Source organism: Synchytrium microbalum (genome assembly GCF_006535985.1).
Source record: "Synchytrium microbalum strain JEL517 chromosome Unknown SmJEL517_scf0013, whole genome shotgun sequence".
In the NCBI taxonomy this organism is placed as follows: domain Eukaryota; kingdom Fungi; phylum Chytridiomycota; class Chytridiomycetes; order Synchytriales; family Synchytriaceae; genus Synchytrium; species Synchytrium microbalum.
Window position 1 is genome coordinate 371,707 of NW_022158362.1, and position 22,978 is coordinate 394,684.

Genomic DNA, 22,978 nt, shown 5'->3' on the forward strand with positions numbered 1-22,978 from the left:
TACGTCTTCTTGATCAGCACAGTTCTTCCATCCATCAACAACGGCAAACACTTTATCTTAAGATTTTTACCCCCTATTAGAATGTTCTTCAACTAATTCCCATATATAAATATGGCTTCTCAAGTACTGCCAGCGGCCGCCGTGATTCCTGGCATCAGATTGCCCCCAAAATCAATATACCCAGATGCCGTTCCAAGTAGTGATGTCCCTGTGGTCAAGCTTGAGCGTATAGGCAAGATTCCTGCTGTTATTTCCCAACGAGCATGTCATTTACTGTAATTTTTATTATATTGTCAGGCAAAGGTTCATTTGGAGAAGTCTTCAAGGGGTAAACACCATCCAGAACCCACATCGGCGTGTATTCACGCACCCATTCACCTAGATTGAACAAGATCACTGGTGAAATCGTCGCCATAAAGATGCTGGATTTGGATTCGGACGATGATGACATATCCGACGTCCAAAAGGAAATCACGTTATTGTCCACTTGTGAATCGGAACATATTACTCGCTACCATGGTTCTTATCTCGTCGGCACTCGCTTATGGGTCATCATGGATTATGCTGCTGGTGGCTCCATGAGGAGTCTGGTCAGTAGCTCTGCCGTACTCTTACGGCATTCCTCGAATAGCGGTGTCGTTTTTTTTGTTGGCACTGACGGATTCGTATCTTTCTAGCTGAAATCTGGTGTTATTGATGAAGTCAAAATCTCAGTCATCGCACGTGAAGTTTTATTGGCTCTGGTTTATCTTCACAAGTCACCGGGTATCATACATCGAGACATCAAAGGTATGCAGCAGTAGAACGCGATGGCTTTTTGCCGCTTCCGCTGCTAAAACTCGTTTCGAACCTAGCTGCAAACATATTGCTGACTGAAGATGGACACGTCAAACTATGTGATTTCGGTGTTGCTGGCCAAATCACAATGACCAGTGTTAGACGAAACTCATTCGTCGGAACACCATATTGGATGGCTCCTGAAATCATAAAGAGATCTCAATATGACTTCAAGGTACAGCGATCAACAAAAAACAAGTTTGTACCTCTGATTCCCAATGCCTAATAAAAACGTTGATAGGCTGATATATGGTCACTTGGAATCACCGTCATCGAGTTGGCTACAGGAAACCCTCCATTTGCTGAGCTAGATCCTAGACGTGCCATATTTATGATTCCACGATCCAAGCCTCCAAAATTGGATGGTCGATTCTCTGTTGCCATGAAGGAATTCATATCACTTTGTCTCAAGGAAGAACCGGAGGAGGTACAAACGGATTAAAAAAGAAGACCGCACAGGTTCTGGATTACCGACTTAAATTTAACATGACGCCTGCTTTTTAGAGACCGGCTGCTGAGGAGCTACTCAAATGCAGGTTCATTCGAAGTGCTCCTAGAGGAACCGCCATACTGCAAGAGTTGATTGCTAGGCATGAGGCATGGAGAGAATCAGTAGATCACGCCAACGAAGAGAATGACGCTCCAGGGTAAGAAAAAGAAAGATTCATCGTATAAATAGAGTATATCAGCGTTGCTAACTCTTTTTCTACAAATCAGGGAAGCGGGAGAGAGTGATGAAGAAACAGACGAAGTCGACGAATGGGTGTTTGAGACACTGAAGGCTTCTGGTGATTCAGGAGCTGTAGCTGCTGCAGCTGCGGCTAGTAGACGACTATCTCATCTGCCGAAAGATGACGAGGAAGACTTTGGAACAGTAAAACAGCCAAAGAGTCAACGGTCCTCTTTCGATAGGGAACCGGCCAAAACATTATTGGATATAGATGATGTGGGAACCGTGAGACAAAAATCTGCAACGGCCACCCCGATATCTGTTGCTGCAACTCCGACACCATCTAGGCCGGCGAGTACAGTAATAGCCAGTCTATCCACATCACCACCGCCGCAAAGCATCCCATCTAAAGCGCCATCTGTGATGGGCAGTACGAATGCCGGTCCCAATAATAAAGCAAAAGAGGGAGAACCTGCCAAGATATCACCACCACAGACTCCACAGCAATCTCTAGCCGTTAGCGGAACACCTCCCAGGCAGCCTAGTCCACGGTCGTCAACGACTAGTCCACCTACATCCACTCAACCGTCCGCTATAGTAGCTGGTCCCACAGTAAAGCCGAGTGCTCCAACTGCACCTCGTCACTCACCATCCAGATCCACGTCTGGACCTATAAGTATTGCTACTAGTTCGAGTCCACCACGAGGAGATGCTTCACTTTCAAAATCACCAACGTCAGCATCAACCATGACTAGAACATTAGCACCATCTGCATCGTCATCAGCACCATCAGCGCAACCGCAAAGTAGTACTACCCCAACACCACATAGACCACCAGTATCATCACGCTCGCCAGCCTTTTTAGCGGATTCTGCTCATAAAACAGCTTTATCGCCAGTGCCGAGTGCAATGTCATCACCCACCCCATCACTTCCCACCACGTTGCCATTCACTGTCGCAACATCTGCTGTCGTTGGCAGTAGTGTTGGTAGTATTCTAGTCGTGAATCAAACTCCATTGTCACCAACAATTACAACACCAACACCAACCGCAACAAGTTTCGAGTCGAGCATATCGTCATCGGACAAAGCTGATAAATCAATAGATAAATCTAGTAAGTCAAAGACAAGTCCGCCATCATCAACGAAACCATTGCAACCCGTATCGAATTCGAATGACTCGTCATCGACAACTACTACAACAACAGCTAAACCATCGCTTGTATCAAATAATACAACAGCAACAGTATTTGGTGGCACATCAGTAGTACCTCAAGCTTCCGATAGTCTCGTTGCAGCACCATCAACAACATCAGCAGCAAGCAACAACAACGCCAATAAAGCATCCACCGTATCCTTTTCCTCGTCATCATCAAACCAAGCATTCTCCCGCCCAGACTTTTTAGCCTCAACATCATCATCCTCAACAAACACCCTCGTAACAAACTCGCTCCCACTACGCATGCGCCGATCGCGTGCACTCCTCCAACAACAATCCACATCATCAAATAGACGTGGAATGTATGGACGCAACACAATGAATTCCGGTGGTAGCCTAAACAGCTCGTATAGTAAAGGTATGATGGGAGGTATGTCTATCTCGAATAAGAGAGGTGGTGGTAATGGATACATGATGGGGTTGGGTGTTTCACCGTTGGATCTTGCTGGTATGTCGTTTGAGGATGTGCAGGGGGAGATACTTGTTAGAGTGGATGAGACGGCAAAGTTATTGGAGATGTTGGAAAAGGCTATGAACTCCTTATAGAGTTGGGTGATAGAACCACCAGTAGATGTAATGGATTTGTTTGTACAGTGTACCAAATGGCTTTTACCTATACATTCTATTCTCAATCCATACCAAGCACTACACAAACACAATTCTTTTTAATCATGTTTGGTTCGTGATACGAGGTCAATCTACTCAAGCATAAATTAGACACAAAAAAAGGCATACCTCCTGAATGGACAAATGTATCTCGTTGTGGTGTTTAAATATCTATATACTATGAATGATAGCTACACTTGTAAAATCTCAAACTATGCAACCTCCTTAAACTCTCTCCCTCTCCTTTCAACCTAATCTCTACTCCTTTTTGCCCATCTACACCAATCCAAAACCACGAGCATTCTCTATAGCAGTAACCAACCTCTCCTTCATCTTTTCACGATCAGAATACTCTGGAAGCAGCAATCTACCAAAGCAAGTCAAAGCAGTCGGTAGACGTTCAGTGTCTGGTCCATTTCGTTGGATTACGAATTTCACATGCCCCAATCCTTTCACGGGGACTCGGTCAGAGGCCGTTACAAAGGTCAAGAGGAGACGCTTTTGTAGGAGACTGAATGAATGAACTATTGACCAGAATGCTCTACAAGTTACGACGAGTAATGTTAATATCCATTGTTGAAGGGTGGCTTTTTGGCTCTCAAACATCCATTCACTCACTCGATAGTGGGATGCTTTGGATGATACCCATCATCGTACTCCGCAGCATTTTCCAAATCAGTAAAGTCCAGTTCTGTAGTCTCAGACCCACAAACAAGCAATTCCAATTCTTCAGCTCGACACATTCGTAGTGCATCTCCACCACAGACTTTCAAGAATCCTCGTTTGAACGCACCAAATTGTCTCTTGACTGATTCGCCAATCAGGTGTCGTATGTACAAATCAACGTATTCTAATAGTTTTGGAAGGAGACAAAACACAATCAGCACTTAGACCAAACGCATGTTTCTCCAACTGCTTTGGAAGGATTACTCACTTTGACGATTCTCATTGGTGACTAGAATATCAACTCCTCCATCAACCAATGGAATATTCCTGACTTGGCCATAGACGTCATATGATATCTCAAATGTTCGTAAAAAGACGTCACCGACATCACCATCAGACCAATCCAACAATTGTTGAAGACCACGACCCAATGCCTAATTTGAGAAAAGGTAAAAGTATTAGGAAGACATCTGCAGTGCAAAAAACTTGGGTCTAGTAAACGTACAGGAAAAGCTTGCTTGATATCCTCCAATCCCACACTCTCATCCAACAGCTTTTTATACAAGAAGGTAGGAAACGACACTCCCAAAATAACACCATTATACAGAGCCAATCCAATAACGGTTCCAACAAGCTCAAACTGTGCTTCAGATTCCAAAGACGAGCCGTTAATCCAAACCAGCCTCGTCTCTTCATCTTGAGTAAACATGCCATACGCTGGATCGAGTAACTGACTGCATAGCACTTGGAAGAATTCCTTTTGGACTCCTCCTTGATCCATTCCTTCTTCTCCACCATTGACGAATTTTATTCGGAAAGGTCTCTTTAGATGAGCTTCGTTTTTACGAATCTGTTGCATCGCGTGAAATGTTAGATTTTGAAGACACTGCTGGGCAAAAAAAATTGAGGATTGTCTGCTATGCTATACCTGATCCAGTGCATCCTGTACCAGCTTCTCCCTTCTAACTTCCAGCACCAAATACGGATTAGTGGCTTGCTTCAACCCCTGCTCTCTACTAGCATCCGTCGACGAATCCTGCAAGAATCGTTGCGTATGAAGCACAAGCGCCTGATTCACAAACGCGTCTTCAAATTCAGCAGACATTTGCACCATGGCATCAATATGAAGTATCCGAGTCTTTGAAGCGGGATCAAACAATATCGAATGATCAAAGTAACAAAACTCTGATGCCGTGGGAGCAAATGGCAGTTTTGTGGATGTGACGGCGAATGGGCTGACACCGATTGGGCCTCTAGTAGTCGATACAGGTGTTGTTGAGTGATTATTTGACCACGTGGATTGTTGGCCGTGGTATTGGAAGTGTTGGCGAGAATGGAAGTTGTGAGTTACTCCCGATTTCCTAAACCATCCTTTTTCCCATAGCTTGTACTCTTCTTTATAGTTGAGTTTACGCGCCAGTGTGTCGGAGTAGAATGTCGACATGGGTACGAGACATGAGGTACTGTTGGCTTGAGATAGCAAATCTAGACATTTTATACATCCGACTAAAGCCTCGTCTGGTCTGGAGGCAGAGACAAAATGACACTCAATGTATTTGTGGAAGACTGCTGCTAAAGCAATCAGGCCTTCAGCATCGTACCTAGTTCAAAAGCACTGTTAAGATTTGCTCGCATTTTTTATACGACACGGCGTTTTTTTGCTTACTTTGAGAGCCATTGAGTCAACACGCTCCTCACTCCACTTCTGAGTCTACCAAAAATGATACAGAGCTTCTTCAGCAAGGTCTCGTGATAATTTTGATCTGAGATAAGAGGATTCTATAGGAGGAAACGAGTCAATAATTATACATCTATCATCTTTTCATGCTGTTTTTTGCCCAACACACCTCAAGAACGATAATCAGCTGCCGTAAAGTTGAAGGTATGGATGAGGATAAACGCTTCGAATTCAACTCAATCTTGGCCAGGAGCAATTCTGTAGCATTGACCAAAACCATAGCGAAGGATTCACTAGGTGCCTAAAAAAATTTGAAAGTGTGTTAGACTAACTGAAGCTAATCAGTCATTTTATCTTCGACAACAATTTACCAATTCCAAAATCTCCTTGTATGCTACTCGAATTGACAGTATGTCCAATCCTGATGGGTGTGGATTCGTTGATGTTGTTTCAACCTGTATAGCAGGAATAGTAATGAGTATCAATTTGTTAATCACCACTTGCTGTTTCTTTGCCTACCAGAAACGACTTTGATAAAGCCGTACTACTTGAAAACACTGTTCTCACAGTATTCAGCACTAACTGATAATCGATTTCTACATCTTCCTGGCGTTCTGTTGATACACAAGCAGCAATAGCTTGTCTCAACAAGGGCAACGTCAGGTACCCCAAACTGACTTGTCGTTCAGGTACAGGCCTGTCTAATTCTAATATTTGATCGTCGTCGTCTATATATAAGGACTCCATGGAGGTAAACGATCGCAATGGCGACTTGCCACTTATCGATCTATACATTCCTGCGCGTGACACTGGTGTACAAGCACCGGACTCTGGTGGAGATATCGAATCTATTATGGGTGCGGCTTGTTCTAGACCGTTTGATGAGGTTATGAATCCGACTGTTGCAGAAAAGAGGGATGGTAAATCCATGAGAGATTTGCTTTTCCCGGATGATTCAGTAGTGCCCGTTGCGTATTTGGTCAATGCTCGTATACCACTCATGAATCCTGAAGTGATTGCAGATTCTTCTGATATCTGTGATACTTCAGATATTCTTCGTTGACGTGTTATAGGAGACATGGGCGACATAGGTGATATTGGTGACATGGCACTATTATTTTCATCGTCAAAGTCACCAAACAAGTCTTGGCTTGTTTTTGGTAGTGATGATAAGGAGTGTGCTGCTGCTGAGGATTTCCTCAGAGTGGCTGGTTCTGGTGCAAACAGGGATTGGAAGGGCGATGATGATAATAACGAATATAAAAACGGTCTTGTTGCAGATGCACTCCCTATTCCACCAACACTACTACCGCTACTACTACTATTACTGTGATTATGGATCATGCCCGGCATTGTTGTCATACCACTGGCTCCGTCAGTAGAGAATACTCGACGTCCTGGTTTTGGACTGGCTGCTGGACTATTTGTTGTACTGGGTGACGGGGAAGCGAGTATGGAGGCATCGAGAGTTATATCGGGTTCCGTAGGACACCGTGGACAAAAGAATCTACGTGGTCTCGAAGCCAGTTGCACAGCGAGAATAGCAGCAGCATCTGAGTTTAGTCGGGCACCATTTCGACATGAGGCACATAGTCGATGAGGACATGTTGGATCTCCACATCCGATCGTTAATTGATAATAATATCTAGATTATTTTAAGAAAAGGAGGGGGGTATTGTTGGTGATATGAGCAAACAAACAATCAAAACGAGCTGGACGACGGTTCTTTGTGGATTTTACCTCTTTACGAGTTTCTGGAATTTGGTTTTTGCGGTAGCAGAGGGCGATCCCGGCGCATCGTAAGGACGTCGAGGCATAGCATCCTTCAAATCATTCGCGAAATCTGGATTTTGCAAGGCGGCAAGAAATGATGATCCCGATACAGCCGAGGAGCCCACGCTCTTTCTGAAGGAAGGAGAGTTTGCCGTCCTGTCCATGATATCAGGAGTACTCGGCATCCTCTGTCGTGTAGTCATTGTCTAAGAAAGGAAGGGTGTCGGTCGATGTCGAAGGAATGAGTGTTTGGTGCCCTTGTTTTGTTCCGGACGTGACTTGGCAACGTACCTTGGAGACTATTGCGCACTAGCAAAACTGGTAATTGATATCGGCATTGCCTCCCACTACTAGTTGACCAGGTGGCCTAGATTCATTCCTAAGGGTTGACTCAACCGAAATCCTGTAAAACTCAACGTTTGGCTACATTTCGAATCCGCCACAACGACAGGATGGATTCGGGACTGAAATACGTGTCTTTACCAACTGGCGTACGTTTGGCTTACAAGATCATAAATGAAACCAAGTTAGGGACACCTGCTTTCATCGTACCATCGCTACTTGCGACAATTCAAGACTATGAGCCATTTGCACAAGGTGAAACACGTGAATTGGTTGATTTCCATTTCAGATACATGTTATTTGTTCTTGATTTGATTTCCGATACATGTTACTTTGGTCGCTCATGTTATTTTCACCATGCATTTGGCACAGAATTGGCAAGGCCCGTATGTATTATGGACTTGCGTGGAATGGGTTCTTCAACACTTCCCGATGGCTGGAGGAGACCATCAACTATGGTCGAACTGGCGTCAGACGTGTTTGATGTAGTCGAGCATACAACGTGGAAGGAATTCTACCTTATAGGCCACGGTCTCGTTGGTGGGATGGCTGTGCTCGTACGTTTAGTCTTTGCAAGAAGCTCAAAAGCTTGAGGCAATCTGGCTTACCTATTCTCCTTTAGCAACTAGCCCTACTACTTCGGGGTCGCGACGACGTGAAGCTGAAGGGCTTAATCTGCATGTCAACGGCTTCACACGAAATACCATCACCACTATCCGACCTAATAGAAAACGCTCACGATGAAGCTTCTCCCACGTATAAAGCAACATTGACACCATCAGAAGACAAGAAAATAATATCAAACATGATTGCTCTCAAATATCCCGTAGAATTCAGAGACACGGCGGAATACCGCAAGATCATTGACGAAAGCTTGAGATCAAGTCGGCCTAGACGTGCGCAACTTGACCTGATGCAAGCAATGCAAGAATGGACTGTGTTTTATCAGCTAAACTTGATTGAGACACCTACATGTATAATCCATGGTGCCAATGATGCCGTTGTGAATGCTGAATATGGATTGGAGATAGCAGATCAGATCAAGAATTCTGTGGTGACTGTGATACCTAAGGCAGGCCATAATTTTTTTGATGTCGATTACGGTGTTGGAATCAGGGCGATCAACGACTTTATGGGCGTCAAGAAGAGTAAATTATAATTTACATATAACTTGGTATAGATAATAATTTACACATATTGCGTAGCATATATACAGTCTGTTTCCTCACTACGTATTGATTGACTTGATGACTTTAGTTGGTTTGACACTGTTTGCTAGTATGAACTCGCCATTCGGTCCATCGTTACTGTCAAACCGTTCATATCCAGCCTTTACAGTGGAGACCAAGCCACTAGCAAGATGCCGCTGAGCAACGCGTTCCCTTGCAACCCCAACATCACAATCAAGAAACCACAGCTCGTCCATAGCATGTGCTATATCCGCCCACACTGGCAACGACAATTGTAGATAAAGACCCTCAAACAATATGATTTTATGACTGGGTAGAATTGTAATGTCATCTTCTTTCGGGTCCTTCAGCGCGTGATTAAAACTGGGAGCCTTTGTTATCACTGATGGCTGTTCCTTGAGCCGATTCACGAGTGATGCCAGTAGCTCAGGAGCGAATGTGAATGGAGCACCTCGCCGTTTGTGTGCCAGTTCAGGGTCTGGCATTTGACTCAACTGAGCTAGTGAGAAATGCAATTGTGTCAGGTTCAAGCTCGAACAAGAATGACAAAGAAAAAGCCCTGACTTGCATCGATAAACGTGAAAGCCATCCATAGGAACCACTATTGAGATTGGTTGACCGCATATTCGATTTACACGTTGACACACTTGGTCACTTAATGTCGATTTGCCAGATCCAGGAATTCCTAATGTCAATGGTGTTAATAATGCTCAAAATTTCAAGATATTATGGTAGAATGAAGCACTGTGCATTGCTGGTAAACTCGTTCTTGGTTTGAGATGAGCATGTAACACATCAACCACAAAACACTCCTTACCGGCAATCGCTATAAGGAACCTGCTCTGCCTAGGTCTTCTAGAAACCTCAAGCGCCAGCTCTTCGTATACCTCATCCATCGTGTATGTCTTCTTTGTAAGGCACCTCCACTTTTTCGTGTTCACCGCATTCAGACTCCGTTGCTTGTTCTTTCGTTCCTTCAGGGAGGTGCCCACCTAACGCTTGTCAATCCTACAAGGCAGTGCAGTTCGCAAATAGCGAAGACTACTATGTCGAGACGAGATGTCAATCTCGGCTTCAAAGCTCAGATTGAATCAAATTTGAAGATTCTTCAGTCTGCCGCAACGAACGCAACACCAGCAAGTTTGCAAGGAAGGAGAATAGTTGAACGATGCGTTGCTGTTTCTAGTGCTATACAGACGGGAACTGATTTTCAACCTACGAGCTTGACGGCTTTCAACCTGTACGAACTTGGCAGTAATAGCTTGTTTCGTCAAAAAATCTCGACCAAGTTTTTCTCACATCGTTATGATTCATAGCCTCCTACAAGATACCTCCAGTTTCTTCAAATCAAAAGGCAGTACGCTGCAATTGAAAGCCTTGGGGAATAGGTTGGCTGCTGTTACTCGGCAGTTGGAGGTAAGCGCATCGTGCAACCACAATATCGGGGTGTTGGAAGCTAACCAAATTCAAAGTTACAATCAATAACGAATTTATCTGAATGGCCGAACGAAGATGCTGATGATCTCATAGACGATTCGTCAAACGTCATGGCTGATACTGGATCAAAAGGGAAACTGCCAGTGACACCGACAACCACATCGTATAGTTCATCAACCACAACACCGGCATTATCACTACCTGCATTATCGACATTCTCGGCGCTCGGAGACTCTTGGTCGCCATCTCTAGATTTAAATTTTGGAGACGACTTTAGCACGGATTTCTTTAGCACGTTTAAGACAGAGGGTACTGAAGAAAAGGAAATAATACCAGAGCCATGTATGTCTTTATAATCCTTCAACTTTTGTACTGGACCTCACTCGCATTTTTTGTACTTAGCAACGGCGCTCAAACCAGAAGATGACGAGGTTGCGGTGTTTGATGATTACCTACACGATGAACCAACAACACCACAGTCTCAACAATCAGAACCATCTCCGCTACTCCACTACTACGAAGATGATGAAGTGTATATAGATTCAGCGGAAGATTTTCCTGACGATGTGCCTGTGATGCCAACACCCCCATCAACACCAGTCAAATCATCACTAAAATCATATACGCCTGTCGTTATGCCACCGATACCGTCGCTCTTGGATGACAAGAGAGAAGAAAGCAGGCTAGCGATAATAGAGAGGACGATACCAACCACTCCACACTCAACTAGTTTGTCACCAGTGCAGCAAATCTCTGAACCTGAATTCATGAGACTGCCAGAGCCAATTCCAATGTCTTATAATGAATCAATACCGCAGAAATCACTGAATATACCAGATTCAGACATAGCTGGTGCCCAAAAGCCAATAGTGCCAATAAACACAATTTACCAGTCTACAATTCCACCCCAGCCATCAGACGAACAGCTCATTGATGACATAAATAGCACACATTTCGTACCAATCGCACCAGCACATACAACAATAGCAGTACCCAAAGCAACAATGCCTAAGGGATCCTCCTTCTTCGACACGTGGTCTCTATCACGCAATGCATCATCAGCAACAGCAATAGTAGCAAACGCAATCATGCCGAAATCACATATTAAAAAGACAGTGAGGTTCAATGTGCCTGAAGATGAGGAGGGTGTATCTGCAGAGAGCCATTTGGAGAGACTGAGAGTGTTGAATGAGAGCAAGAAGTTTTCTACGTATCAGACTGCTATGGATCCGTTCACGCCGTCGCCCACGAGACGGTATCGGATAATGATTATTGCAGGCTGTATCGGTATTATACTGCTTATAGCAATTGTTGCTGGCGTCATGCTTGCCAACAAGAATAATAGTAGTGGCAGCAGTACTAGTAGTAGCACTGGGTCAACAAGTAATGGTGGTGGTAACAATAGCTCACAGTATTCATTGATACGTCGATTAAGTGGACACAGTCAAGCAGTCAATGCTTTAATCAGTCTACCGACACAACAGAAACTCTTCTCGGCATCTTCCGACAAGACTATAAAACAGTGGAGTACCAACGATGGTAGTTTGACTGCAACGCTTACCGGACACACATCAGCTGTACAAGCATTATCGGTATTGACGGGAGCAAACTACTTGTTTAGTGGTGGAAACGACACGTTTTGTATCCAGTGGTTATTGACGGATCGCACCATCGTGCGAACGTATACTCTGCAGGCCGGAGTAACTGCAGTAATAGCTCTTGAATCAGTGCCATACGTCTTCATCGGGACGAGTGACTCCCTCATAACACAGTATAACTACACAGATGGCAACTATGTCGCAACGTTAATCGGACACGGTGCAGCAATAACAGCTCTTTCAGCATCCCAAACACAACCATACCTAATCTCATCATCACTGGATGGCAGCATACGAGTATGGAACTACAACACAGGAGCATCTATATCAGGAGTCGAGCTGGGATCTACAATCCTGTCGCTAGCCATTCTGGACACACCCACTTACGTCTTTGCAGGATCCAACGACCACAGTATCAAGGTATACGACTATGCTGCATCGGCACTGGTAACATCCCTAGCAGGACATTCGACCGACGTTGTATCGGTGGCCGTGACGAGTAGTGTGCCCCACATCTTGGTATCTGGATCGCTTGATGGGACGATCATACAATGGAATTACACGAATGCTGCGACTCCAATGGTGCATACGTACTCGGCTGATAATGCAGCTATTAGGGATCTGTATATAGTTAACAGCGTGTTTTTTGCTGCGTCTGATGACGACAATATCTACGAATTCAATCTATAGTGTATCATATAATATCACATATATAATTAACGTTTGATAAGACGTGTTTGGTTGATCTGCGGCAACTCTGATTTAGACTAGTAGTAGTCGCAACAAACCACGTATCACTACGCACACGATGAACAATCAAATATCGACTCCAGCATATCCATCGCAACAACACCTAAGCACTTTCCACGCTCGTCACTATAATGACTCCATAAAGGCCCAGTTCCGTAAAGCTCTACGTGGAGAAGTGATCGCACCCATACATCCCACTCCTTACAAACGCATACCGTCAAAACAATCAAAAGATGACGCAGAATTTTCATCAATATGCACGAAATGCAAAACTTATTATGCTTATTCGGGGTGGTATGAGGCCGGCCAACATCAACATCAGGCATTTGATGGTGTTGGGCAAAGAGATGTAATGAAGGAGGAAGCAGCAACGAATAATGGAAGTCATGAAGATGATGGGCGTGTACATATGGAGCTGACTGATGGGATGATTGCCATATTCAGGCATTCGGAAGCTTGGAAGCGTGAACGTATGTTGGCAAGACCATTCATCGTTTTTTTTGTTGGCTGAATTTGTTTGCTGCGTCCAATTATCTAACTCGATTATATTTATTCAGGGGCTGAAGAAGAGCGTCAAAGGGAGCAAGAAGAAATAGAACAAGAACGTCTTGCTGCGGAAACAGAATCAAAGACTACAATCAAGGAATCAGTGGAAGAGAATTAAGAGTGCCTCATTTCGAATGGTATATTGCTATACGACAATCATGCACGTTCTTATAAAAGAGGTGAGTTGCATGTGAACAAACAAATGACAAGGCTACGAGACACATGCTTGCTCAAACAACGCAATGATGACACCCATTCTTTCGCTTGGATTGGCAAAGAGATTGAGATCTTTTTTGGGAGGATTTTCGAAATGTGTTGTATTCTCCTTGTGAGAATGCAATGCTTGCCGAAGTTTCTCTTTAAATTGATTTTTGGTTTTCGAGCTGATGATGATAACCTGTTGGGAGCAAAACATATACAACTGATCTGAGCGTTGATTGTTTTGAGCAAGCATTTTGTTTATGCCAATGTTGAGAAGAACTGGTGTGATGGTGTAGTGGGCTAACATTGAATATGTCTTCATGATAGGTATTTTTTTGTGCCGCGATGGAGAGGTCTTAAAACGTTTGTCATGCTCCATATCATCAAAACCCAAACATGTCAACAATATTGCTTTGAACAACATAATGTATTTTTCGTCTGTCATATAGACCTTCATTGCAATACAACATAAACCTCATTCCATACTACAACTCCTCCTTCTCAGCCCCACCACTCTTGAAATGACTCAAAATGTTTTTACGAATAGAAAACGAGTCAGCTTGTTCGGCCACAGCCGATTTGGCGAGTTTCTCGAGCCTCTTATATTCAGTCTCGATATGTTTCTCTCCTGACTTGACGACCTTCTCCATTGTTTTTACATAGTATGCTGCATGGTCTTTAACAGCACCAGTGAGTTTACCGGCTGCTGTTTTAACTTCTTCAATTACTGATTCACGGGTTTCTTTGCTTGAGATGAATTTCTTGACCAACTCATTCAGACCGGATACTCTTCCAACCTATTTTTTGTAGAGATACCCATTAGACAAGAAACACGTTCGGCGCCAAAAACGCCACGAAGCTGTTATATAATGCACCACATAACCTACAGAGTCAGACAATCCACCACCGGCAGTCCTTTGAGTCCCGCACTTGTCGTTCAAAAAGGTCAAAAAGTCTTCTTCAGTCCTACCACCATTGTACTCGGTTGCTTCACTGGATCCTTTAGGGAAGAATTTAATTGTTGGATATCCAGTGACTCCATACCTTTGAAATAAGTACCAGTGAGTAATCCACATTCGGCTCCATTCAATTTTTTTGTGTTGGGCTTACTTTTCAGCCAAATCAGCAGACGCAGTAGCATCCACATTAGCAACAACACAATCCTTTTCTTGTGCGAAATCTTTGGCCACCTTTTCATAAATGGGAGCCAATGTCTTACAATGTCCGCACCATGGTGCGTAGAATTCCACAAGCACGTTCTTGTTCTGAGTGCCGACGAATTCATTAAAGTTGCCACTGGTAAGGACAGTGACGGATGTTTGAGGAGCCTTTATCTTTGGCTTCAATCCTGTGCATGACAAAGAAATATCAGCAAGATAGATTTAGGGTGACTCAAGCACAGCATGTACATAATATTGTCAAGCACATCTCGTAATATACACATTAGCCAAAAAAAAGGTTAAAGATTCACGCATAGGAACATACCAGTCTTTTGACCAATAAAGGTTATGAAATCCTCGAGACTTCGTCCACCGCTATAATCTTCAGGCGACGAAACACCTTTAGGAAACCACTTGATGGTTGGGAAACCATTCACTCCGTATTTCTGGCCCAATGATTTATGAGCGTCTGCGTCGACTTTTGCTATGACAACAGAGTCTTTAAAGGGTGCATAGGCTTCACCCAGTTGATCATACGTCTGGAGAAGAGGCGGTTGAGTTAGACTTGATGAAGGTGGAAGTGAAGGGTGTAATGATCACGAACGTACTGGTGCCAGGTTCTAAATGGAATTCCAAAAGTGGGAGGGAAAAGAGGGGCCAGTCAGCTAAGCGAAATGCGGCATATTTCATGTAAACGTTTGCGTCAAACCTTGCAATGTCCACACCTAAAAATTCAGATTTGAGTAAATTTCACATTATTGCACACAAATGTTGTTGTGCCTACCAAGGTGCATAGAACTCTACGAGGGCATCTTTTCCTCCAACATACTAGATAAAAAGCCAATGATTCCATGAGGCTTGTATCAAAAAACAAACACGAAATCAATGTGAAATGAGCTCACATCGTCGAAATTGTCAGGATCAAGGGCGATTACTGGCTCGCTGGCTTTGACCGTGGAGACATATAGCGATGCTACGAGGGCTGCTGCAAGTGCTAAAACCTTCATTGTTGCTGGCTTATGTGTTGGAGTGTTGTAGGGTTGGTTGACTTGGTTGGCGCAAACGAAAAGGATTGAAGAGGTGGAAGTGGCGCGATGGATTACTGTGTTCAAGGGCTTGATCTACACCAGCTTTCAAAGTTCTTTACAGCCGCATTATAAATGGCCAAGTGATTGACAAGATCCAGAATTACAAATCATGAACAAACACTAAAGCGTACCATATTTAACGTGTCTATGCAAAAAATGTAAACGGTATTTTATCACTACAACGATGCGGCTTTATCTTGAGTTTTGATCGAGCTAAACAGAGAATTTATGTTCTGATCAGCAAAAAAGTAGCTGCACAAAAGTGTTAACCACAACGTATAAACACGGCTCACCCGTCAGCCATTCCAAAGTACGCCTTCTCAGCCATATCAGTAAAGAGCCCAGATACAACCATTCCAGGGATCTTGATCAATGAAGCTTCCAATTTGGATGGATCATCAATAGTGCCAAAGATTGCATCCACCACGAAGTTCCCATTGTCTGTTACAACTGGACCAGCTTTTCGTACTGCCATTCGTAGTGTGGGGATACCGCCTAGAGCTCGAACACGCTAGTTTTTTGGGTGTTTGTTAGTTGAAATGTTAATAGAAGGAGCAAAAACGACGTTACCTCCATTATAGGCACATATGCTAATGGCACAACTTCCAATGGTACACCTTGCTTCCACTAAATTATTAAAAAAATCAGTGAAAAGGGGCGCAAAACGAACTGTTGAGTATGATTCAAGGCATTTACATTTTCACCCAATTTAGTCGAGTTCTTGCGATAATCAGCCACCACGACAAACTTTTTAGCATTTGAAGCAACAAGCTTTTCTTGTAGCATGCATGCTCCTCCACCCTTGATGAGATTTAGTCGAGAATCCACTTCATCAGCTCCATCGAATGCAATATCAATAGCTGGAGTTCCAACGAAGGCGTTAGTTCTCAGAGCTAGTGTCAACGAGACTAGAGCTCTTACATGGGTATTGATTCAGTTCGGCCTAAAAACAGAGAGGCAAAAAATAGAGGTGTCAACATACACGAGGGAGTGCATCACACTCCACCCACATACCAATGGTAAACCAGCCTCAATAATCAACTGCCTAGCTTGAAATGAAGTAGGAATGCAAGCTTTGACATTCAAGCCTCCTTCAGCGACTCGTTGTTTGAGTCGATCAACACAAAACACAATCGTTGATCCAGAACCTAAATGTTTAATGTTTAAGCAAGGCCCAACATAAGCGAAACCGGGGTTAATATTTGTAGCCATACCTATTCCAATGACTTTGGTATTGGGCGTGACGTGAGAGTCAATAGCTGCATATGAAGCTCGTCGTTTTGCTGGTTTGAGAAAGGGTGTAAAAAGCTAGTTAGTCAAGGAGCACCACATAACCTTCAAAGGAAATAGGCGGCATACCTTCATTTACTAGAGCCTCTTGAGCTGCATCTGATGCCATTTTCGCTGTACTGAAAGAGGATTTGATGCCTCGAATGGAATTCTGGACGTTTAGTAACATGTGAAGATGTGTGGACAGTCCAGATAAAATGTATTTTATAACTGACCAGTAATTAATAGTCACGCTCAATTTTCTACGAGCAGGGATCGTGACAATTCTCGAGAGCGACCGCAAATGTACTTAATGTCGCGAAAAAAGGCTACTACCATAAGTCCCAAATTATTGAAAGAAAACTAGTTACATTACAAATATTGAAGCAAAAGATTAAGTATTAGAGTAACGAGTCCCATCCAAAGTGGTATTCTATTCCTCAGACTTGTACTGGAGGCTGGAGTAACTGTTGAGACAAGTGGTTGTGTTGCATTAGCAAATCCCACGCGCCGATTCTGGTAGTCTGATTGAGGTTGAAACGTAAGAAATCCCGTCTCATAATTGCCATTCAATCTTACTCGACACTCACCATGAATCACGTAAGCGAGCCTCATGAATGCCCAGCCCAGTATTACACCATTGGGAGGAGCGGCGTTTCCCGAATCCAATATAAAGGTGAGATAGCACTTTCCCGACGACGCGTCCTGGTATATATAGTTGGCAGCTGTTATCGAAAAGTATATCCCATTTATGATGATTGTTACATTTGGTCGTGATGTGATGGTGCATGAAGTGGAATAAAGCTGTCCACTAGACACGGCCACATCTGGCACAGAATTAGTCGAGTTTGCTATAGCAGTCATTATACTCGACGGAAGGGTTATGAAGGAAGTACCGGTATCCAGTTGTCCAGGCACTGTTGTCGTGTTTTTTATAAGGTTGGTTGTGGCATTGGTGCCAATAAAGTCAATTTTTATCAGCCATGCGAGGTTATAGCTCAGGCCGGTTGCTGAAGAGATGTTTGACAGCAGCGGTACATAACTTATGCTGCCGGTATACCTTGACGACACAGGTGACCCAAAGTCAAGGTAGGCGTCCGCCAGTCCACTTTTTGATGATGCTCTATACCATATAGAGAATGCCTGTTGATCTAGTCCCGTCGAGTTCATAATGTTTGGAAATGTCAGCAGCGAGTTATCCGATTCGACGGGAGACCTCGAAGGCAGTCCCATAACACCATCACCGCTCTGTGCAGGATTCCAATTGACGACCTGATACGCCGTTCCAATGATCGTTGGTGTTGTTACGTGTATATCCTGGATGCTAACATCGGCCGTGGTGCGTTAGAGGCTGGACAGTCGTATCAAACACCCAATTCAACAAGCATACCTAAAGATATCCCATATATAGTCACAATAAGCGGAAGTGCCGCTTCCGTACGTTTCCTGAAACCCCAACAAGTCCTGCAGTATTGCACTAGTTGACGACTTCGCAGGATTGTATTGGTTTGCGCCACTGCAACCAGCTGAACGGCAATCATTGGATATAATCCACGTGTAAGGACTACCAGTGTCTAGCAGAAGACTGAAGAGCTTTGCAGGTGTACCAACGGAAATGGTTGCCCTTAACAGTCCGATGTATCCTATGGCATTCGATGCATTCAAACTTGAGGAGATCTTTACATTCTGAGTGGGTTTTGAGCTGATGACGGTTCCAAATACCGTCAATGGTATACTATGTTGATGTTTGTGAGGCTCGATCAAATGACACAAAAAACCGTGTAGTGTGCGTTCTCTTACCTAGCGGTCGCACCTACAAGACCTATTGAAATGCTTACAATCAGGCTTACACTCAACAATATGGCGGATCTCGTCCGCCCTCGAGGCGTCATTGACTACGGCAACTCTGCTTCCGTTTGTGGAAAATGCTGACCAAACTTGTGACGGAAAACCTGGGGGTGATACCAAAGTACGATTACTTTCACTTCGTTAGATTATAAGAGCATGATCCATAACGTTTGGATGTACATCCGTGTATCAGATCTATTTAAGCAAAGTCGACAAGTTGAAATCTGACGCGTGGTTTTGCTGAGATGCCAGATGACCATAGAAGCACGCTGAGCTAACCGTGCGGTAAGTAACTTGGCCTAGCTTCTGGCGTACTTTCGCCTGGATCTTCTCACTTGCTCTCGTTCCTTTGTCTGTTTTTCTCTACCTTTGTCCAATCACCAAAAGCAATTTCGAGAAAAACCGCAAGTCATATCCCAGAGCAAGGTAAGCCTCCTCAGTTTCGACAAGAGCTGCCACAGACCTAGTCCCGTATTCGAAAGACACGCAAAATCGTCCTCGAACGGTGACCAACAAGTCTCTATTGTCCAAAGCTTGAATTTTGGGTTTTCCAGAGATTTTTGTTATTTGGAAGCTTTGAGGAAGAATGGGTCACTTACAGTCTCCCATAGTATCCAATATGGTCACTACCGATCCCGACTTTGGCACTGATGCTGCTATTGCCGTACGAAGAGTCTACCCTACTCTACTCCCCGACGATGTATTGCTAGAAACGCCCACATTTAGAGCTGGGTCTGTCTGGGACCGTGCCGATGAATTCCGTCCTCCTACCGCTACCACTCGTAACTACATATATAGTCAAGAAGAATTCCGCGCTGGTGGTGATCTGGGCCCACGTACAAGTCTCCATCTAAACCTCGCTCACTCCATGTGGGCTTTTGACTCCTTGGAACAGGCTCTGAGATTCCATCGTGACTATGCTGATACCAATGCCGGTAATGATGCTGAACGACTAGATGAACTCACCGCTGTCATTGTATCGCCTGCCGCAAAACTGACTCCACAAGGTGTACCCCCCAACCTGCGTGTTGGTGAAGAATCTAAATTATATGTCGGCCTTTCTACTTCCACTGACGACGTGCCACGAAGACAACGAGCTTCTATATGGAGTCTGGTCTATCTCTTTGTATGTGAAAACACTGTACATCGACTCGAGCTCACCAAGATTGGACGAGGAGCTGCTGTTGCCAAGGGCAATGATACTCATGGATCTGTAGCTGCTCTGCAATACTTGCATTCGGAAGATGGAAGAACGGATTTGGCTCTAGTTGGTAGACTTGTACGTGTATTGGAAGGTCGTACTGTAGAAATGGCTGAAATGGGTCTGGTGCATGGTTCACGACGATTCTCTGATGCTGTTCGAGAATGTGTTCCATCTATGAGAAAATGGGCTAATGATTGGGAACGACATGTTACCAAGGTATTGTGTGTTTTGAGTCTTGGTAATGAGAAGCTTGTTTCTTGTAAATCTAAACACTTTCTTTGTCATCCTATTTCTTGTAGTTGGCTCCAAAGCCAACCAACCCAGCGATCTTGTCTGCTAAGGCTAGGAAGATTATTGATGATTTAAAGTCGGGCAAGGTATGCAAGCCTATGCTTCAATTGTGTACTGGACTTTTGTTTGCTCACGATTTACAATTTTTTTATAGGCTGCTATGATGGTTGCTGCTTTACACTGGGAAGAGATTGATCCGGTCATGGAGCAGTTCGTTCGTCACGGTATGAGTCGCAACTTTGCATTCACAACGAAAGCGTCATTCTGACATACAACTTCTTCATCTCAGGTGGTATTGAAGCCGTAGTAGATCTACTCCTGTCACATCCTCTAAACAGTGAACGACCCAAAGACTTGCAACGTGTGCTCGGTGCTCGTGGTGGTATCTGCATGCAAGCATCTATAGTCCTTGGGCTAGCTCTTCGCGAACCGGCAGGTTCTAAATACTACCCAGGTCGAGCAGTCTTGTCCAAACTCGTCACCATGTTTTGCCGCGGTGATGTAGGGGAGACCATGGCAGCCCTCCACGTATTAGCTGATTTGTGTGCTGGTCCACCACCAGGCGATATGGAAGGCACTAGTAAGAATGGCGGTAATTCAGCACCTGCCCCTCCTAAAAAGGATCCATCAGTCATGACCAAGATTGCTGAATCCGTGTGGGTGTTGGCTGGCATGTCTATAATGTGTCGTATGGGTGACTTGTATCGTACATTTGGTGACTTGGAGAACCTAAGAGATGATCATGGATTCTATGCTGCTATGGAAGATTTATTGGCTTCCTTCTCTCCAGCTCTCATCTCTTGGGATCCAGAACCGGGTGTAGCGGATGATTTCGCTTGTCACGGTGACCAAACATATGTATTAGGCCATTGTGTATCTGGTGGACTAGATGCTGCCTACCATCTCTTCCAACTCTGGGCTACCGCAAACGATGATACAGGACGAGCGTCAAAGATTCCACCAATGACTGAAATCTGCTCTCGAGTCGCACTCTTGTGTGAAGGTCTGCCCTCTGTCGCTGAACAATTACGAGGATATAAACGTTGGCAAGATGTTCGTCGTCTAGTAACAGCTGCTACTTCACCTGAACTGGCTGCCGTGCATGGCTGGAATGATTTGTGGAAGGCATTCACTGATCTAGTCACTCGATGTGGTGGATTGCCGAGAGGTGGCGTAGAAGAGGCTAGACGATTGAGGGGTATTGGTGTTAAGGGACGTCCAATTAAAGAAGCGAAACTGGTAGAAACTGCACCTGCACCTGAGCCGCAGAATGGCTCTAAAAGGACTACCACCAAGGCTCCTGCCAAACAACCCATCCGTATATATAAAAATGGTGATCAAGAAGACGAAGACGATAGTGATGAGCATGAAGCCGTAGTGGTGCAAAAGCCAAAACGAGGTGATAAAGTAGCTGCTGTTGCTGACAAGGGTAAAAAGGTGGCAAAAAAGCCTGTTTACGTACAAGAAGAGGATGATGACGAAGAGGAAGAAAAACCTGTAGTCCAGAACTTTGACAATGACGAGGACGATGAAGAAGAAGAGCGAGCCATTGCAACCAAGTCTGGTCGTAAAGCTAGAAAGGACGAAGCGCTGGTATCTCTTGCTACAGATGTGCCTAAAGCCAAAGTCCGAATCTCGCAGACTGCTTTGGAATTAGCCAATGTCTTTGGTGGTCACGACGTTGAGCTCGACCACTTGGAAGTCCTAGACAAGCATGGCCGACCAATGGATAAAGCTACCATATTAAAAACCGCTGGTAAAAAGACCATTGATACTAGCAGTAGCAGTCCTAGTAGTAGAGCATCAGCAGGTCCTACATCACCTACATCACCCATTGCCATGCCTCTATCACCCTCATCACCAGCTCCGTCAAACAGGTCTAAAGCTAGCAGTAAAAAGGAAGCAGTCATGCCAGCGTCTCCTCAGTCGACCAGATCATTTAATAAGATAATTGAAGAAGTTGTCGTTGATGATGACGAACAGTGGGAGGAAGACACACCACAACTCCGAGCAAAAACTACCAAGAAGTCGAAACGCTTCCCTGCTAGAACCACCAGTATTGCAGCTGTAAATTTCACCAAATCTAAAAAGGGTGCTGTAGTAGGTCGTAAATCAGCAGTATCTAGTGCCACTAAAGGCGTCAAGATGATGACACCACCTTTAACGCCGCCAGACCACGAACGAGTAGAAGAAGAGCAGCCAGAAGAAGAAGAGGCAGAACCTGCTGAAGACGATGACGACACACCACATGTAGAGCTCACCGAAAAGGCAGAGTCCTTGATGGACTTTGATCCTCTTTTCGCCACCGAAAGTCGCAAAAGGGATAGAATACGCAAAGCGCAATCTAATAAGGCTGCTGAAGAACGACGTGCTCAGGAAGCACTTGAACGTGAAGAACAGGAAGCTAAGAAAGAGCAAGAGGATCGGATCAAGAGAGTGTTGAACTCTAGTATTGATGAATCTGCCTTTGCCTTTTGAGAATAATGTAGACCTACTTTTTTTGAAGTGTAAATAATTTCACAACGACGGTCGGGTTTCAAATATAAGAAGATTTATTTGGTAAATGTGTTCTATGCAGGGTCCGTGTTTGGCTTCTTTATTGCTCT

At 44.3% G+C, this 22,978-nt stretch overlaps 6 protein-coding genes across 6 annotated transcripts; 2 read left to right on the forward strand and 4 right to left on the reverse strand.

Annotated features, from left to right (window-relative positions):
* Window positions 1–111: 111 nt before the first annotated feature.
* SmJEL517_g02893 (uncharacterized protein) lies at window positions 112–3,271 on the forward strand (the record flags this gene model as incomplete). Its single annotated transcript, XM_031168821.1, has 7 exons — window positions 112–275; window positions 383–590; window positions 678–789; window positions 855–1,012; window positions 1,079–1,264; window positions 1,342–1,484; window positions 1,555–3,271. 7 exons carry the CDS (start codon window positions 112–114, stop codon window positions 3,269–3,271), a joined length of 2,688 nt encoding a protein of 895 aa, XP_031025257.1.
* A 336-nt stretch (window positions 3,272–3,607) lies between these two features.
* SmJEL517_g02894 (uncharacterized protein) lies at window positions 3,608–7,651 on the reverse strand (the record flags this gene model as incomplete). The annotated part of the gene is made up of 10 exons (XM_031168822.1): window positions 3,608–3,872; window positions 3,950–4,181; window positions 4,266–4,431; window positions 4,503–4,847; window positions 4,926–5,598; window positions 5,664–5,776; window positions 5,845–5,976; window positions 6,047–6,130; window positions 6,195–7,320; window positions 7,416–7,651. The coding sequence occupies 10 exons, from the start codon at window positions 7,649–7,651 to the stop codon at window positions 3,608–3,610; spliced, it is 3,372 nt and encodes a 1,123-aa protein (XP_031025254.1).
* Window positions 7,652–9,018: 1,367 nt separating this feature from the next.
* On the reverse strand, window positions 9,019–9,876 carry SmJEL517_g02895 (uncharacterized protein; the record flags this gene model as incomplete). Its single annotated transcript, XM_031168823.1, has 2 exons — window positions 9,019–9,479; window positions 9,798–9,876. The coding sequence occupies 2 exons, from the start codon at window positions 9,874–9,876 to the stop codon at window positions 9,019–9,021; spliced, it is 540 nt and encodes a 179-aa protein (XP_031025255.1).
* A 4,121-nt stretch (window positions 9,877–13,997) lies between these two features.
* Window positions 13,998–15,679, reverse strand: SmJEL517_g02896 (uncharacterized protein; the record flags this gene model as incomplete). The annotated part of the gene is made up of 8 exons (XM_031168824.1): window positions 13,998–14,309; window positions 14,400–14,556; window positions 14,623–14,860; window positions 14,998–15,211; window positions 15,281–15,292; window positions 15,382–15,397; window positions 15,457–15,500; window positions 15,575–15,679. The coding sequence occupies 8 exons, from the start codon at window positions 15,677–15,679 to the stop codon at window positions 13,998–14,000; spliced, it is 1,098 nt and encodes a 365-aa protein (XP_031025252.1).
* A 370-nt stretch (window positions 15,680–16,049) lies between these two features.
* Window positions 16,050–17,159, reverse strand: RKI1 (ribose-5-phosphate isomerase; the record flags this gene model as incomplete). The annotated part of the gene is made up of 7 exons (XM_031168825.1): window positions 16,050–16,271; window positions 16,331–16,387; window positions 16,457–16,620; window positions 16,682–16,703; window positions 16,775–16,908; window positions 16,975–17,043; window positions 17,120–17,159. The coding sequence occupies 7 exons, from the start codon at window positions 17,157–17,159 to the stop codon at window positions 16,050–16,052; spliced, it is 708 nt and encodes a 235-aa protein (XP_031025253.1).
* Window positions 17,160–19,463: 2,304 nt separating this feature from the next.
* SmJEL517_g02898 (uncharacterized protein) lies at window positions 19,464–22,850 on the forward strand (the record flags this gene model as incomplete). The annotated part of the gene is made up of 4 exons (XM_031168826.1): window positions 19,464–20,297; window positions 20,381–20,458; window positions 20,527–20,596; window positions 20,662–22,850. 4 exons carry the CDS (start codon window positions 19,464–19,466, stop codon window positions 22,848–22,850), a joined length of 3,171 nt encoding a protein of 1,056 aa, XP_031025260.1.
* Window positions 22,851–22,978: the final 128 nt, after the last annotated feature.